This window comes from Curcuma longa, chromosome 15, assembly GCF_044706935.1.
Source record: "Curcuma longa cultivar G26 ecotype Majalengka, Jawa Barat chromosome 15, ITB_CL_G26_1.1, whole genome shotgun sequence".
Classification (NCBI taxonomy): domain Eukaryota; kingdom Viridiplantae; phylum Streptophyta; class Magnoliopsida; order Zingiberales; family Zingiberaceae; genus Curcuma; species Curcuma longa.
In genome coordinates this window covers 3,834,009-3,852,393 of record NC_133875.1, presented here as the reverse complement: position 1 = coordinate 3,852,393, position 18,385 = coordinate 3,834,009, and the positions used below count along the sequence as shown (strand labels likewise).

The following is an 18,385-nucleotide window of genomic DNA, read 5'->3' as shown; positions in this document are numbered from 1 at the left end:
TTGAAAAAGTCGAGATGAAGTTTTTAGACGTATAACAACAAAGACAATCAACACAAAATGCTGTTGTTGTTCCAAATTTCTTACTTCAATCAGTATCTGAAAAAGAAGAAACATAAGCAAAGCATAGAGCCCCACTGTCCCCATTCAGTCCCATCGACATGGCACGAGCAAACTTCTATTGATTGCCTTGCTGAACTCACTGCTCTGTGGCAATTTGTCAAACATGTAGCCCACAAGGACCGCACTCCTGCACAACTCACCGGCGCTATCTATAATCAATGCATAATCTTGGCATCACTGAAGTATATTACTCGCTTCCAGAGAACTTCTGAAACACGAACCGCAGTGCTTTCCTAAGATTCTCCACTCATATTAAGCATCGAAACCCAGTCCTTCCTTATCGAGGAGGCATCATCAGATTCAGTTATGCCATTGCGCGAGAACTCAATTCTGCAGGAGAAGGTTAACGAAAAGCTTCTCTGTTTTATAGATGATAGCTTGTTAATTACTTAGAAAGGTGGGGTTTGAATGAAGGCGGGACCGCAGGCGCAGTGGTTGGGGCTGGCGGCGGCGCAGTGGGTGCAGGTGGCGGGCGGCGCCGCCTACACCTTTCCGCTGTACTCGCCGGCGCTGAAATCGGTGCTGGGGTTGAGCCAGCAGCGGCTGACGGTGCTGGGGGTGGCCAACGACGTCGGGGAGAACTTCGGGCTGATCGCCGGCGTCGCCGGCAACCTCTTGCCGCCCTGGAAGATCCTCCTCCTCGGCAGCGCCTGCTGCTTTTCCGGCTTTGGTCTCCTCTGGCTCGCCGTCACGCGGACCATCGTCGGATTGCCGTTTTGGCTGGTACGCTCTTCTTCGCTTTGGCTGGCTCACCAATTGCATTTGTCGTTATAGATCGCCGATATCTTTTCAAAATTATCGCGATAAAAGACATAAAAAAGATTTCACGAACGTCGGCCTTTTATCGAGAACAATTAATGCATAATAAAATCATGTGGTTGTTTCTTCATCTTCTTAGACATTTCCCAATAAATTGGAATGTTAATTTTTTATTTAAAATGCAAAAAAAAAATTCCATTTAGTCCCATTGACTATTTCTGGAGTGACCGGTCCGGTCCGCAGAAGTTTCTCACCGGTCACCAGAGTAAATCGGGAATTGCACGCAGCGGCCAGTCCAGATGCCCAGCATCCTTTGAGTACGCTCTCCATTTGAAAGAAAATTTTTACAAATACATCGTAGTTGGGGATCGAACTGCAGGTGCTTGGGTGACAACCTGAATGTCTTACCGCGGTATCATTGTCCCGGGGACTTATTTAAAATGCACAAGTTTGTTGCCAGCTTATTATTCACTCATTAATCGAGTTTTGGATGGAAGGTAGATTTATGTATTTTAATGTATAAAATGTTCAAGATGAAATGCATAGGTTAAGTATGAAACAAATTTACTATTTTTTATGATATAAATCTTTTTGTCTTTATAAAAAAAATTAAATATTTAATTTAAGATCTCATTTGCTTAAGAACGACAAGTACTCTTGACGAAATTACTTTAACGGACGTATACGATTAAATTTTACTATTTAAAGGAAAATTGCGATCGCAAATCTTCATATCCGTCCAAACACCATGACTCGTTTCTTCTTGCCGTTGGCCTCTTTTATTCCTACGAGTCGTCGCGCATCCGCCGATCCGCACACAACACACAGATCGCTGCCTTACTTCAGTCTGCCGCTAGCGAGAGAGAGAGAGAGCAGTTGAGGAGGGGGAGCTGCGATGGCTGGCGTGGTGAAGGCCGGGAGCCGGCCGCCGTGGGTGGGGTTGGCGGCGGCGGTTTGGGTGCAGGTGGCGGCGGGAACGGGCTACACCTTCCCCCTCTACTCGCACGCACTTAAGAACGCGATGGGCTACAACCAGCAGCAGCTCACCCTGCTCGGCGTCGCCAACGACACCGGCGAGAACTTCGGCCTCATCGCCGGCGTCCTCTGCAACCGCCTCCCTCCCTGGTTCGTCCTCCTTGTCGGCGCTGCCTGCTGCTTTCTCGGCTTCGGCACCCTGTGGTTCGCAGTCAGCCTCACCGTCACCGGCCTCCCCTACTGGCTGGTTCGTCGTCGCCGCCCCTTTTAGTATCCTTTTTCATTTTTTTCCTCGGTCGAAACAGATCCGGGAAATGCTCGATTTTGAATGATTAGAGGCGGATCGATGGTCCTCTTTAGTTCGATGCAATCAATGAACGATTTCATCATCGGTTCCAATCTAACTTAAGCTTTGCATAACCTCGATAGTGCCCTTTCAAGTTAGTTTGTTCTCCTATTGCCTACAGATCCATTTTTTTCGTTATTATGCAGGTTAAATCGATGCTTATTTGAGTTGGAAGCGAAAGGAAATGATCGATCATAACCAAAAAAAAATGAATTTTCTCTCTAGATCGGTGAATGTTCATCACCGCTCTTCTCCAGTAATGAAAATATGACGATTATTATATCTTAGCCAGATCTGTGAAAAAAAGAGAAAAATATACAGCTTGCTTGGTAGGACAAAAGACGGGAAGACCATCAAACCTATATTTTAATGCGTATTCTGCTCTGGCTATATTTTAATGTCCCCTGGAAATCTGGATCGATTTGGGGAAATGGCGGAATCACCAAATCAATCTTAATATTATTTTCTTCACTGCTTCTCATATTTAATATATACTTGTATTTTGACATTGAAAGCTCAGTTGAGACAATCCAACTAGTCGAATGATCTTGCTTACAAGCATACTTCTATTCTGTAATGATCGATTAGTTTCCTGAATAGATTGCAGTATTTGGAAACATGGCTAGAGAACAATTATGTATTAATATGCAGAACTGTTTGTAGAAGTTGCAGGGAATATTTATTCAAAGTCAGATCAGAACTAGCTCCTAAAAGAGAAGGTTCTGAACCTGAGTGCTTAGGATTACAATAATTATATAGCTCTAAGTTCTAATGTATGAATTAGCTTACGCTTCTGGCTCTTTATCATGCAGAAGGTACTAATTGATTCTGATCTAGTTGGCATTAGAATTTGCTATTGATGTCACCAGCCTGCCTGATTATAGAACTAAACTATTTATTAACTTAGCAGGACTGACCGACATGGCTCGGAAATAAAGCCCATGTGAAAGGCAGTAGACTAATACAAGCCTTAAACCAACACAATATCTGTTTGCAAGTGTAGCTATGAGCCTAAAGTAGGGTGCTACAATCTTGCAACTTAGTAACAAATGTCCAAGACTTACTGATGGAACAGTCATCCCACTGTGCAGCATTTGAAGTCCCACAAAAAATCCACCTTAACTGATATACTTTTTGATTGGATTTGTCACCAACCATACGACTAGTTCTACTCCAAACCATTGGTTAGGATCCTAAGAGATAAAGGGAACTTATCCTAACTTGATAGATACATTACTAAAATGATAGTCCAAGTTAATTTTGAGTTTTGATTAGTAAGAGGCCAGTTGTTGGGCAAGGAAAAGGGTTTTGTGTGTTGTCCAGTAAGTGGGAGATCCAGTTCTAATGCAATATGCTGCAATGTTTTGGAAAACACAGTAAGTTATAAATGCAGATGAAAGTGTCTTTCCCATATGTTTTTCAATCTACATAGAAGATTGATCCTTTAGCATTTTATCCAAGTGCATAACTACATGGAATACAAGTCAGTGGCTTCTTTTATGTCTTTTGATGATTCAAACTTTTCCTTTGAGTGGTCAATGTCCTTTTGGAAAGATTTGTAGGTTATATGAGTAACTTACATTTTAAACATTTCTATTTGATAATATGCAATTTGTATTATATGAAGATAGATGCATATGCTGTATTTTCAGGGACACATTAGTTATGTCTTCGTGATTTGTCTCTATACGACACCAGAAACAAGAATACAATCAACAATTGATATTTATCTAATTTGGAACAACTTATAGTAGTATGAAGTTATTTTTTCCCCAAGGAAAAAATACGAAGACTACCAAGTGACCAACTCTAATTTAGCTTGTTACTTTTCCAAGTAGACTCATTTTGTTCAAATAAATGTCTTGCGCAAGTCAATGTATGACATTCTTTATAGAACTAATACTTCATTTTACCTTCCAGTTATGGATAGCACTGTGCATTGCTACCAATAGTAGTGCCTGGTTTGGCACAGGTGTTCTGGTCACCAACATGCGAAACTTCCCTCTGAGTAGAGGGACTGTTGCTGGCATTCTCAAGGGCTATGTTGGGCTTAGCGCTGCAGTTTACACTGGATTGTACACTGGTGTACTCCACAGCTCGTCGACAAAGTTATTGCTGTTTCTTACTCTTGGATTGCCTATCATAAGCCTTGCAATGATGTATTTTGTTAGGCCTTGCACACCATCCTTGGAAGAAGACTCATTGGAGCAAGGCCATTTTATGTTTACCCAGATCTCAAGCATATTTTTGGGTCTATATCTACTTGCCTACACAATCTTGGATGATGTTCTTCCATTAACTGATGGTGTTATCTATGTTTTGTTTGGAATAATGGTGCTCTTTCTCCTCGCCCCCCTTGCCATCCCGATAAAGATGACAATCTTTCCAAGGAATCGCCAGACAAATGTTGCTAGTGACACAGGTAGCAGCACTTCACATCAATTAACTACAGGGGCTGACAATGAAGAACCATTGCTAGCGACGTCATCGTCAAACAATTTGAGGAATGCACAGGAGGAGAATGATGATGCTTCGGATGTGGACATGCTTCTAGCTGAAGGAGAAGGTGCAATTAAGAAGAAGAGAAGACCCAAGAGGGGGGATGATTTTGAGTTTCATGAAGCATTGGTTAAAGCTGATTTCTGGCTTCTATTTTTGGCATACTTTCTCGGGGTCGGCTCAGGTGTTACAGTGCTCAATAATCTGGCTCAAATTGGAGTTGCTTATGGTCTTGAAGATACAACCATATTGCTATGCCTCTTCAGCTTTTGCAACTTTGTTGGTCGTATCGGCGCCGGTGCAGTATCTGAACATTTTGTCAGGTAACAAAGCCTCTCATTTACGCAATGGAAGTATCATTCCACCGTATATCATGACATAAGTTAAATTTTTCGCAGATCAAGAATGCTTCCTCGACCAATCTGGATGGCATCTGCCCAAGTGGTCATGGTCGTAGCCTACCTTCTCTATGCTTCAGCCATCAACGGCACCCTTTATGCTTCAACTGCCATGCTTGGTATCTGTTATGGGGTTCAGTTTTCTGTGATGGTGCCAACCGTCTCCGAGCTCTTCGGCTTGAAGCAATTCGGACTACTCTACAACTTCATGCTGCTAGGAAACCCACTGGGGGCCTTCTTCTTCTCCGGCCTGCTCGCCGGATACGTATACGACAGCGAAGCCGCCAAGCAAGACCCGAGTTCAAGCACTTGCTTGGGGCCCAACTGCTTCAGGTTGACATTCTGGTTTCTTGCTGGGACATGCTGTTTGGGAACCTTGTTGAGTATGATTCTATCAGCGAGAATAAGGCCAGTGTACCAGATGCTCTATGCTAGTGGATCCTTCAGGCTGCCTCGAAGTTCACTGCATTGATTGTACTATGTTTTGGATCTATTTTGTTGTGTATTAGTGCAGGACCTTGGCTGCTAGTTGCAAAATCTATGTTGTTCTGAAGCCGTTGACTGTACTGTTCTTCTGGATTTTGGATTACAGAATGGTTCTGAGAAGAAAGAGTCGCCCAAAAATCAAAAGACTTCTCAGATTCTGTCAGATGAATACATTTTTTTCGAAAATAAAAATCAAAAGGATTTTCACTGTTCTTATAGCGCTTTGTTTCTTATAACATGTAATAATTATCAAATAGTTATTATTGAGTAACTCATGTTACCATATAAAATTAGGGTTGAATTAAATTAATTAAAATTGAATTGAATTATAATTTTTTGAATTAATTAAATCGATTAATTTTTAACAAATTGAATTGATAAAATATCAGTTAATTCAGTTTTTGATTGAATTAATTGAATTAATTAAATTTTTTAAAATTTTTATTAATTAATTAGAGATTTATAAATTTACTTATTTAAAAATTTAAAAATTATTTTTTATTTTAATTATTTTGATTTAATTGAATAAAAAAATTTTAAAATAGAAATCAAATCAAATTAATTGATTTTTAAAAAAATTAAAATTTTAAAATAATTAAATTAAAATTTTAAATTTGATCGATTTATCAATTTAATTAATTTTAATCCTTAACTTAATATATCATAGTTAATATTATATTATAATATTATGTTAATTATTTAATAGTTTTTATAATTATTTTAAAATAATTTTAATAAAATTTAAATAATTTTTGATAAATTAATATAATAAAATTTAAAATTTTAAGATTTATTTGTATTATTTAGTAGTTTTTATAATGGTATTTGTATTTTTAATAAAATATAAAATGTTTATCAAATTTTGATAAATAATAATATAAAATATAAAATATAAAATTTAATTATATAATAGATATTTAGTAATTTTTAAATATAAAATTATGATTAATTATTATAATAGTGTCGAGATCAAAAGAGTTCGTGGCGTTCCATCGAAGTCCAAATCTTGTGATTAATAGTTAATAGTGAAACGAGCAACTTGGGTTAATTTTAAACTCGAGTTAATTTAGGTTTGGTTACAAGATTCACAGATTGGCCACGCTAAAAAAGAAATTTAGAATTACACCCTCCGATATTTTCAGCCTAAGCTACAGCCACGAGCTCCTCCGCCTTCTGCTCTCTCCTTCCTCCTCCCATGGCGGAAAATAGCCAGTAGCCTTCGCTGTGCCAGGTACGCCATCCTTCGCTCTTCCATTCCGCTCCGTCGAGCCCTCCACGATGCCTATAAAGCACCACGTTCGTGCCATGCTTCTCCTCGCCCATTCGCCTTCATCGGTCCCTCATCTGTGTCGATCTATCGGCGGTGTCGCCGCCTGCTCGTGGCCCTATCCTTCTTCCACTGCCGGAAGTCGGAGGAAGTGGCAGAAACCATGGAGTCTGCGGCGGTGACACCCCGGAAGTCGATCCAGGAGATCGTGATGGAGAAAATGCGGGCTCACCGCGCCCAGTCGCAGGAGAGGAAGCAGCTGAAGCGGAAGAGGACCAAGAGTTTCTCGCGCGACGACGATCGTCGCGTCTCCAGGGCGGTCGTCTTGGGCGACGATGACGAGACGATGTTCTGGGAGGAGGAGGAGGGCACCGTGGAGATGGCCCAGATCGGGGCAGATCGCACCAAGAACGTCCTCATCCTCATGAGCGACACCGGCGGTGGCCATCGCGCTTCTGCTGAGGCAATCCGCGACGCCTTCCGCATCGAGTTCGGAGACGAGTACAAGGTTCGGTATTGCGCCGATCTTCTTCATGCATTGTGGATTTTTCTGTCGATTAAAGATGGGTCCTTCATTTTGTCGTCCCTGTTATTACGATTTCAATTTCAAGTTTTTCCTTTGCAAATTTATTCTTAGCTGATTAGTCTTCTGCATCTAGAATTGATGATTTAGGCATTTCGTTATTTTCTTTCCAATTGACTCTCCCAAAATGATCAAAATTTCCCTCTGGTTTCATTTCATAGTATCAATGGGGTTGTAGATATCCTTCTATCTATGCTTGTCTGTGACATATTCTTAACACATCAAGAGAACCGATGAAACAGGAGCTAGATTTGTAATTTGTTGTTTCTTATCTTAATTCTTAATGTGCAGGTGTTCGTGAAGGATTTGTTCACGGAACATGCAGGTTGGCCGTTGAATGACATGGAGAGGTCCTATAAATTCATGGTGAAGCATGTGCAGCTATGGAGGATGGCCTTTCACGGGACCTCACCTCGTTGGATCCACAACATCTATCTGGCTGCTATTGCATCATTACACACCAAGTATGGAGTTTTTCTTTATCCTTATCCACAGAGATTCCTAGGAAAATTTCGTGCTCTCGTGTTGCTGATTTTCTAGTTCCCATTTTGTATCATAATCTTTCTCATACTCTTAATTTATAAATTTAAGATTCAATTTTGCAAGCACGACTCTTTGCTCTCTTACCCAATAATTCCAAAGCAGTAAACAATTTCCATAGAGAAGTTCCTTTGCATTCAGTTATTAGTTTCTGTTTGATGACTGAAGGAAAGTCGAGGCCGGTTTGAAGAAGTACAAGCCAGATATCATAATCAGCGTCCATCCACTTATGCAGCACATTCCTTTGTTGGTGCTAAAATGGCAGAACCTTCAAAAGAGAGTTGTTTTTGTTACCATCGTCACCGACCTCAACACCTGTCATCCTACATGGTGTGTGCAGCTTAACTACTACATTTATCTTGCATCTTAATTTGACCTTTGAATAAGCATGCCCTGTGTATGGATGAAGTTCAATTTGGCTGAAGTTCTGTTGGCTTGATCAGGTTCCACTCTGATGTCAACAGATGCTACTGCCCCTCTGAGGAAGTAGCAAAGAGGGCTGCATTGGTTGGCCTACAGCCTTCTCAGATCCATGTATCTGGTTTGCCCATCAGACCTTCCTTTTGTCGTGCCATTCTCGTCAAGGTTTGTCATGAGGGATTACCATGCTTGCTTGGCTCCTGCTTTGAAAATTTAAGTCCCTTTTGTTTCCTAATAGGATGAATTGAGAAAAGAACTTGAGATGGATGCTGATCTCCCTGCTGTCTTACTGATGGGAGGAGGTGAAGGAATGGGTCCAGTAAAAAAGACTGCAAAGGCTCTTGGCGAATCACTATTCGACAAGGAGAATGGAAAACCAATTGGGCAACTTGTCGTCATTTGTGGCCGAAACAAAACTCTAAGTGCAACACTCTCAGAGATTCCATGGAAAATCCCAGTGAAGGTATCAAGTGTTAAATATCCAAAACAATTTCATAATGTGTTTTTTTTCCCTTTCAATTTGTATTGTTTGATTATGATAGATAATGGGGTTTGTAACCCAAATGGAGAAATATATGGGAGCTTGTGATTGCATTATAACAAAGGTTCGGAGCTATTCTTAGCTTTACGCATTTCATCCATGAATTCATTTGAATTAAGCTTGCTTGTGGTGCTAATTATTTCTATTTTGCTCCATGTTTCTCATGTCAGGCTGGACCTGGCACAATCGCCGAGGCTTTGATAAGGGGACTCCCTATAATCTTAAACGACTTCATTCCTGGACAGGTTTGTTTGCACATAAGTAGTTGAATTTAACACATTCCAATGATATATATAGAACAATACTGACATCATGATCATATAATTTATGGTTTGTGAACAAAATGAATTGATCTTGATTGTAGGAGGTTGGAAATGTCCCTTACGTGGTCGAGAATGGCGCCGGCGTATTCTCAAAGAGCTCAAAGCAAACCGCCAGCCTCGTTGCTAGCTGGTTTGGCCCCGAATCAGATGTGTTGAAGAAAATGTCTGAAAATGCGCTGAAACTGGCACAACCTGATGCTGTTTTTGACATCGTCAGGGATATTCACGAGCTTGCCGAACAGAGAGGTCCCTTATCCCAAATGTCCCATTGCTTGACTTCATCTTTCTTCCAATCGAGGAGCAGTTCATTCATAAGTTCTACAAGCTAATCCGTGCCTTATATTCCATGTTTCTGTAAAACTATTGTTGATATTCATTGGCCTCGCAATTCTCCATTTATCCAATCCCATTGGTATTGGAGTACCTTCTAGTGTTTAACTTAGCAGAGGCTCTCTTTTGTTGTTCTAATTCGCCTTTGTGCAGTTCATTTCTTTCTTGTATCAGAACTCAATTATGTTGATATATGTAATTCCCAATTTTTTGATGACATTTATATTGATGTTGTCCTCTACATTTTATAATGTGGTTGATTCAAGTTGCTGCTGAGGCCGTTTGAATCGTTGAAACAGTTTCTTATAATACAGGATAAGTCTGCATACGATAAATCCAATTAGTTCAATCTTTTTTTTCAAGAAAAATGATACACTATATGAAAATATAGCATGATACACTACACTACATGGATATGAAATCCAGGTCTATAATATATCATGCTACGTTTTCATACTGTGTTTTCATATAGTGTATCATTTCTTTTTTTTTTTTTTATTTTGTGCATTGGACTGTAATGAGGTTGAATACTTATACCTTTTTAATATATTAATTTTTGGATAAAAATTAAAAGAGTGTTTATCATTTACAAAATATGAGATTAGTTTCTGTATAATACGTAGAAATTAATTGTTAGCTTTTATAATGATAATTTTATATTATTTTAATTTTATTTTGCTGAGTGATAATTTATTTAAAATAAATGATAGGACTTGATAACACTCACTATATTTTAAATGAATATTATCTAGATCAATGATCACGTAGATACTAATATATAACTTTTATAATGTGTAAATGTTAAAATAATATTTTGAAAGTAAATAAATTATGAGGACTCGAAATGAATATTTTTTATATTTTAAATAAAAATAATTTAATCATGATCAAATATATATATAAATTAATATATAACTTTTTAATATATAATAGTTGCTTGACAAATATATATAAATTAATATATAACTTCATGATGCACATTTGATTGTAATTTAAAATGGGACGTTTATTTGAAAAAAATATTTACTTTTTTTAAATAAAAATTATTTTAATTTTTAATATATAAATTCCTTCCGCATGACGGTTAAAAAGCAAAGCAATGAGAGTTCTAACCCGTTCAAAAACCCTTTCGACTCGATCTCGGAGCTGCTTTCTTTCGCCATGGCTTTTCGCTTCGCTCGATCCCGCTCCCTCCCCTTTCTCGCGAAGTTTCGGAGAGAGCACAGGGCCCTGAACGTCTCCGCCGCCCCTCCTAAGGAGCCCCTGTCCTCCTCCGACGCTCTCTTCGACGACCAACCCTCCTCGTTGTCTTCCCCTACTCAGCCGCCGTCGCCGCCGCCTCCCTCTTCCGGCGCTGCACGCCGGTCATGGGGCCTCCTCAAGTATGGATCAGTCGCAGCTCTCACTGCCGCCATCGGAACCACCGCCTACGTCACTTATGGTGCGCCTCTCTTCGTCCTCCTCCCCCTGGCTTGTAACTTTATTCCTTTTTCCGAGTCGGATTCGATTCTATGGGAGATTTTATCTTTTATGTTTGATGAAAATTTCTGCTTGTATCGAAGAAATTCTATTAAATTTAGAAATACTACTCATTCCTGAGGGAAAATCTCATTCTGCGTCGAAGATGTGATGCTTCGAAATTGGAGCATCGAGAAAAAGATGCCGTATACCTAGAAAATCAAATTCTCTGAGGATGCAAGGCGATACATCTGAACATACACATTAAGCTTTTTGCCCAAATAAATGTTGGAAATAGCTCTACAACAACTAAATTGTTGGATAAGTATGTTAAGCTGGGATCTGAATCTAAAACTGAAATGTACGATCACATAAAAGATATGCAAGATAGCCATTGACTTAACTGCTTCATCAGCATAATTTATGTGCTAATTTGATTATATATTACAATCGCAGATGGATTTACATATAATTCTGCATAAAAATTTCAATGACATTAGCATGGATACACCACATATTACTACATACTAATTACAAAGTGCTAAGAGGCTCAATTAGAACTTCAGAGGGCATGAATAGTGGAATGCTAAGTTAACCTCATGCTCAAGTCAAGATGCAGGATATAACTTGTTAAATCTGTAGTGTGTGGTCTGACAGGCATATTTCATGCGATCAAAGATCATAGTCAAAATTATTTCTCGAATATTTGCTTTGTCATGGGCCATCATGCTTGGAAAAACTGTTCATAGCTTGGGCATTGGTCTAATATGCTTAAACTTACATTTTGAGACAAGACTCATCTCAATCTTTAAACTCACATTAGCCCATAATTTCCGTTGTCATATTAGCGTGGAGTATCAGAATCGCCAGTTAAAGCTTAACTCACTTCCTAGCCTGTCTTACATAACTTAGAATGATTTCTAGTCTATTGTATTTGAGGCTTAATGACCACTTCACCATCTTAAGCAGCTTTTTCCTATAAGATCACTTCACTAAGCTTATGGCTAAGTTTGTCAACATACAATTTATGATGCCAGGGAAAATTTAACCTTTTTTACTTGTAGAACTTTAACCACTAGATTAAAATGCGCATGCACAATTTGTTTATTTCTGTTGGACTACATCATAATGTTACTCACTTAATGTGAATCAAAGGTCGATATTATTTGATAAAGGGTCAATTCTATGTCTCAATTACATTGAAAGATATTCAAATATCACAAAACTGTAGAATCTAGATGCCAAATTCTCACTTTCTGCAGTCACTTGTCTGACTAGATCAAGTCTGGGTTCTCTTCTAAAATTACTGTTGACACTACATATCAGGAAAAAGATTACTGCTCTTTCTCTCCCAAATCTCTCTTGCTTTTCTCTATATTTTGTCTCCATATGTTCCCCCTTTATATTCCCTTTATCTTCCTCATCTTCGTCTCTTCCTTAGCATTTTTTTTCTTGTGCATTTTCCTTCTTACAGCTTTCATCTCTCCTATTGTTATTCTGGAATCAATACTCTAAAAAATGTTAATTTTTTGGATTGGTCTGTTTCATTGTTTGAATTAGCCATGTCTAATATTTTATATCATTTTATGAAAGACTTTTTCATTTGCAAAAGTTGAACACTATCTTGTAGAAAAAGTCATTATATTCTCTAACCTTACTTTCTGATAAAGACCTATAGTTCTCATTTCTTCAATTAATTTATGCTATGTTGATTGTATCTTTTGATTACAGCATATTCTTTAGAAGAATTGGAACACAAGGCAAATACATTGCGAGAGAAGGCAAAAAGTTCAGGAGGAGAAGATGATGAATCCACTCTCCAAGTGAGTGAATTATTCAAGGAACTGGATTAGATTTTCTTTGTGCCATTTTACACTAATCTTCATGGTTTTGTCGAAATGATACTTTACAACCCAAAGTAGTTCCGTGTAGCTTGCTTAAGTTTTACAAGATTCCTTTTTATGTATAAAATATAACTTCTAGATACATCAAAATGCTACATAACCTCTGGACGCTTTGTATTGTAAATGATGGATTCTAGAACTGAGATTTATATGCAAAGATCTGCAAATGATCATAGCTTTTTGATACATGAAAATTTGAATATATGGTATTTATAAAATTTGGTTTGTAATTTAAAATGCCATCAAGCTAAACCAAGAGGATAACTTTGATGTGGCCTCAAGATAGATTCCTTGCTTCAGTCTACGAGGTCTGAGTCGGCAGTCAATACCCAAATGGCTTCAGTTGACCATCCTAAAAATGCTGGATTGGTGGGGCTATTCTTTACTGGGTTTACTCTAATTCTTCAGCTATGTTCTTCTTGAAAGTTTTTCTAATTCTAAGCTATTCTCTTCTAGAAAATGTTTATACTTTCCTGTCCAGTTTGAGCTATGCATCATTGTGTTCCTTTCTTTTGATATTTAGGATCTTTCATGCACATTGTTAGCAGTGCCCAGCTTTTGGGCTGAGCAGTAGGGATGTTGATACTCAATCATAGATTTATTCAGTATACAAAAGTTGTCACAATCCTGGAGAATCACTAAAATTTATTGATATGTTGGTTAAATTTTTGTAGATAGACTTTATTCACATTGCATTTGGTATGTCATGTGAGGCTATGGGGTTGATATTTAGGTTTTAATTAGGAAAGATAAATTTCTTTTATTTTCTCAAGTAAAAAATGAAGGAAAAGGAAGATCTTTGGATTTCTGTTTTTTATCGTCTTCTGGTTTGTTATAATTAATTGATATTTCATGATTCTGTAATAAATTTTAAAGGTCATCTTAAAGATGCACTAACATTTGAAACTAAAATTTCTATGAATCTATCAAACAATTTGTCATCTTCAGACTAAATGAATGGTTCTATTGATTTAACATAAGTTTTCTAATGTTTTTCCTACTCTCTCGCAGAAATTTAACAATTTGCTCTATTCCACAGCCATGAAAGGTAGACTTTTGATCTTCCTTGCTGAATCTTTAATTTTCTTTTGCTAAGTGAAATATACTACCTGTCAGTTGTATGTTAGCTTTTTTTACTTATTTAATTCCTAGGTATTTTGTGAAACTTGGCAATGCATCTTTGACCCATATTCTCTTTTAATTCTCAAGCTTAGTCCATTTTGATCTTGAGGGGTGGATGTTAAACTGTAAATTCTTAAATTGAACTGCTTTGTTAATACCTTAAGCCTTTGTTAAGCCCATATTTAACAATTGAATAGCAGTTGCTATTAAAAATTTGGTTAAAAATTCTTTTATATTGAAGGCAAAACACTTCCTGGTGCATGTGGTTTCATGATGATTTTATTAATTCAAGTACCACAAGACTGAGCTTATCAGTAACATCTTTGCATTATCAAGAGTTAATAGATGGATGAAAAATGAAAGTTCTAATCTCATCTATATCCTTTATCAAGAAGGTAAGGTTGATTACGAAAATAAAGTGGCTTGGTTAAGTTAGAATGATGTATTAGAAGTGTTGATCTATTATGTTGTGGTTAGTTTCTATTAGGAAATTTGCTAGTTTTTGGTAGCTAAACTGCAACATAAAGAACAAGCTTCACTATCCTAGAATTTTACGATGAACATGTTCTTAGCTGGATCAAGTAAGAAATATTTTGTTTGGAACAACTAGAGCTTGTTATTTTAAGGATAAACCACTCAGTATTACTACATTATGCACGCTTCTCATTCTCTTGTATTTGTGTAACAGTGTGCATGTAAATTCCTTGTTTAGTCGGTCATAGTGCTTCAATGATTGGTGCACCATTTGTATCAGCTTATAAAGTTAAAAGCGTCTCGCCATGTGCAATTGATAGCCCCTGTACTGTAGCTCGAAATAGAATATCTTTGTTTCCTTCTAGCTAGATTTCCCCCCCCCCCCCCCCCCCCCCCCCCCCCCCCCCCCCCCCCCCCTAATACATACATTATTATATGCAGTTTTGATAAATGTGGAAAATCTTGTTTTGCTTCATAATTTTTTCCATCTACAGTTCCTGTTAAAGCTTTGGATCTCTATCTGGATCTTAGGAGGGCAACTGAAGAACAAGTTCGGGTTTGTAGATTTTTTTTTTATTGTCAGTACTTTCTTGTTATTATAGTTGCTTCATTCTGTTGTAAATGTGTATTTTTGTTTTAGGGATTTACTGAACCTTCATCAGAGAAGTTGCTTCCTGATTTGCATCCTCAAGAACAACATGCTTTCACTCTTGTTCTAGATCTTAATGAGACTCTCGTGTACTCTGACTGGAAGGTGGTATCTCTATCCCATATGTGTCTATTTATATCATTCTAGATAATGGTTAGGCATGAATATACCATCAACAGCTGTGTTGGATCTGTATACCCAAAAGTTTCTGCTTGTTTATCAAGTACCAAACAGGAATTTGGAAAAGATATACAACATTTCCACGTTATCTAGACCTGTAGGAGATGGCTGATTTGTGCTTTGGTTAATAGTATCCTTAGTCATCCTGTGTTCAATGTTTCCATATTTCTAGTTATTACTAGCATGCAGTCCAACCTGATTGGTATGCACTGCTTATTAGTAGCACAGTTGTCAGGTTCATGTTTAGAAGTACATAATCATGGTTAGGTTTTCCTTACCAATAGGGAAGAGGATGGTGAAAAGGAATGACTAGGGAAGCCTAGCATTTGTGAAATATATTGCCTGGATTTGTCACCAGCTGCTTCAAGCTTGATCACTAGCCTACTTGAAAATGACTAACAATGGTAAAATTGAATTGGACTCTAAATAAAAACAGAAAAGCAGTCTATAAATTAAAGTAGGGCCACATGTGGAAATTGTGATGGTGGATAATAAGATTTGATGCTGATTGATTGTTAAAGAGGAAGGGAGACAAAACCTGATAGAACCAGTGGTCTACTTAGTTTCTAGCTTTGACTGAGTGAATAGATTTAAAACAGTGTTTTTAAAAACCATGTACATTAATATGCTATTTCTTTATAAGGTAAATACTCTTTTCCCCACTCATAATCAACTAATCACTGTTATTGTTGTAGTCGATGTGGTCAATTGAAATCTACAACCTCAATCACTGAAAATACCATGGCTGCAATTTGCAGATCATGCACCATATGTATATATTTTTTAACAGCAATCTTCCTCTGTAACTAATTAAATAACAAATGAAAGTAATCCCTGGTACATAATTAGCAACTAGCTGGCACTTTATGCAACTATCGTATAAATGATTATGTTTCTTACTGATAGCGTGACAGAGGCTGGAGAACATTTAAAAGGCCCGGTGTTGATGCTTTCTTGGAACATCTTGGAAAACTTTATGAAATTGTTGTGTACTCAGATCAACTGAATATGGTAAGTTGAATTTTCTTGGTAGCTCCATTCCACTAGCGCCCATATAATACATGGTTGATTACATGCTTGCAGTATGTAGATCCTGTCATAGAAAGGTTGGATCAGAAAGGATATATTCGTCATAAGCTATCCAGAGCTGCAACAAAATATGTGAACGGAAAACATTATCGGGTATCTTCCTTGGTGGTTCTAGTATTGTTTTGTTTGACATTATTATATTTCTTTGTCATGAACTGTTATCAGTTCGATCCTATTCTCTATTACTTTAAAGTGGATTTCTTAATTGCTATCTAATATTTTCATCTTTCCTAGGCATGGGATCAAAGATCATTTTCTTTGGATGTTACTATTCTTTTTAGCTATTAAAGTGATCATTATTTGATTTGTCCTTCTATGATCCGTTCATGCTTAGTCCCTGCCTTCCATTTTACTTAACCATAGACTGGAATTCTTTCAGGATCTATCAAAGCTGAACAGAGATCCATCACGTATAATTTATGTCAGTGGTCATGCTCTTGAATCTTGCCTCCAGCCTGAAAATAGTGTGACTATCAAACCCTGGAAACTAGAAAATGATGACACTGCACTTCTAGACCTTATTCCTTTTCTTGAATGTAAGTTCTCATTAATTGTATGAGACAATTCTGATTAACTTTCTTTTCCCTCCAACGATGATGCTGTGAGATTGACTTAATTGATTCTTGCAATTGAACTCTCTTGTTTTCCCCCCCTTCAGATGTAGCTCTCCACAGACCAGCCGATATAAGACAAGTACTGGCATCATTTCAAGGTCATGATATAGCCACTGAATTTATTGAACGCTCAAAGGAATATCAAAGGCAAGCATTACATTTCATTTGCTCCAAGTATAATAAATCTTATTTGTATTCAGTCCTTAGGCAGCTGACTAGAATTGTTGATTTCTAAATGATTCTTGTCAGTTTATGCATATTCAAGCAGTCTTATTACGTACATAGTTGTGACAAATTTGAAGATCTTATGTAGGCATTTAATTGGTAAAGATCTAAATAGGGTGAAAGTTCAACCCCTATTGGTATATTACATTAATTGAAGTAGCATCCCAAGATCTATTCTAAACATTTGTGAGCTCTTGCAGGAAAATGCAAGAACAGAAACAGCATGGCCGTTTCTGGAAGCGTTGAAGATGCAAAACAACCGGAACGTAGTCTCCATGTCACCAAATATGCATATTCTTATTTTGAGTTCCCCTTAAATTGCCACGGCATCGCCTGGATTGAAGTTCCAGCAGTTGGAAGATCTGGAATTAATTTAACTTGTCAATTTTCCTCATTTTGAGAGTTTTGTGCACTGATGATAAATGTCACATTCTCTGGGCTTTACTTTATTGTAGAACTGATTTTCTATTATCGTAGATCACCTAATCTGTTAGACGCTGCTACTGAGAAGGGATCCATGTTTCTCAAATTCCAAGTTTGTGCATGAAGAGAGAATTAGATTGTATTAGTTTCTACAATTAACTTTTTTTTTCTGTACAATACTAATTAATAGAGCTTCATTGACAAGTACTGCAAGATCTTGTACATTAAAATTGAAATCCATTAGTATGAAACATTTTGCCAAGTATAATTTGTTGGAATGAAGGGCAAAAATTGAAAGGATATGAGAATAGCACTCCTCTTTCATTTATTATTAGAACAGCATGCTATTTTGCAATAATGTTTTTTTTTTTAAATTATGTTTACTTTTGATTCTTGCATCAATATTTATTTTTAAAAAAATTATCTTTATTTTTGATAGTATTATAACTATTACATAATTATAATATTAGTGGTTTAAAGTAATTTTAAAAATAAAAGTATATTGACAGGAGTGCTTTTTTTTTTAAATAATAAATGAAAGAGGATCTTTCTAAAAACAAATTGAAACCGTTTCTTGTCGTGTTTTGAAATCCATTGGTATGGAATATTTGAGCTGAAGAACAGTATTTAATTGATTTCAAATCGTATTGAAATGACTTC

At 37.3% G+C, this 18,385-nt stretch overlaps 3 protein-coding genes across 4 annotated transcripts; all 3 read left to right on the top strand.

Annotated features, from left to right (window-relative positions):
- Positions 1-316: 316 nt before the first annotated feature.
- LOC141846373 (protein NUCLEAR FUSION DEFECTIVE 4-like) lies at positions 317-5,727 on the top strand. Of its 2 annotated transcripts, XM_074734396.1 has the most exons (4): positions 317-462; positions 535-843; positions 4,121-5,022; positions 5,098-5,727. In XM_074734396.1, the coding sequence occupies exons 1-4, from the start codon at positions 427-429 to the stop codon at positions 5,567-5,569; spliced, it is 1,719 nt and encodes a 572-aa protein (XP_074590497.1). In that variant the 5' UTR covers positions 317-426; the 3' UTR covers positions 5,570-5,727. The 2 variants fall into 2 exon arrangements, with proteins under 2 accessions (XP_074590497.1, XP_074590498.1); XM_074734397.1 differs by lacking the exons at positions 317-462; positions 535-843 and adding an exon at positions 1,647-2,101.
- Positions 5,728-6,764: 1,037 nt separating this feature from the next.
- Positions 6,765-9,786, top strand: LOC141846375 (putative monogalactosyldiacylglycerol synthase 3, chloroplastic). The gene is made up of 8 exons (XM_074734399.1): positions 6,765-7,358; positions 7,725-7,897; positions 8,142-8,303; positions 8,417-8,558; positions 8,632-8,856; positions 8,936-8,998; positions 9,105-9,179; positions 9,299-9,786. Exons 1-8 carry the CDS (start codon positions 7,014-7,016, stop codon positions 9,584-9,586), a joined length of 1,473 nt encoding a protein of 490 aa, XP_074590500.1. The 5' UTR covers positions 6,765-7,013; the 3' UTR covers positions 9,587-9,786.
- Positions 9,787-10,664: 878 nt separating this feature from the next.
- On the top strand, positions 10,665-17,851 carry LOC141846374 (mitochondrial import inner membrane translocase subunit TIM50-like). The gene is made up of 10 exons (XM_074734398.1): positions 10,665-11,028; positions 12,777-12,868; positions 13,961-13,997; positions 15,040-15,101; positions 15,186-15,299; positions 16,281-16,385; positions 16,458-16,556; positions 16,843-16,999; positions 17,122-17,224; positions 17,503-17,851. The coding sequence occupies exons 1-10, from the start codon at positions 10,665-10,667 to the stop codon at positions 17,546-17,548; spliced, it is 1,179 nt and encodes a 392-aa protein (XP_074590499.1). The 3' UTR covers positions 17,549-17,851.
- Positions 17,852-18,385: the final 534 nt, after the last annotated feature.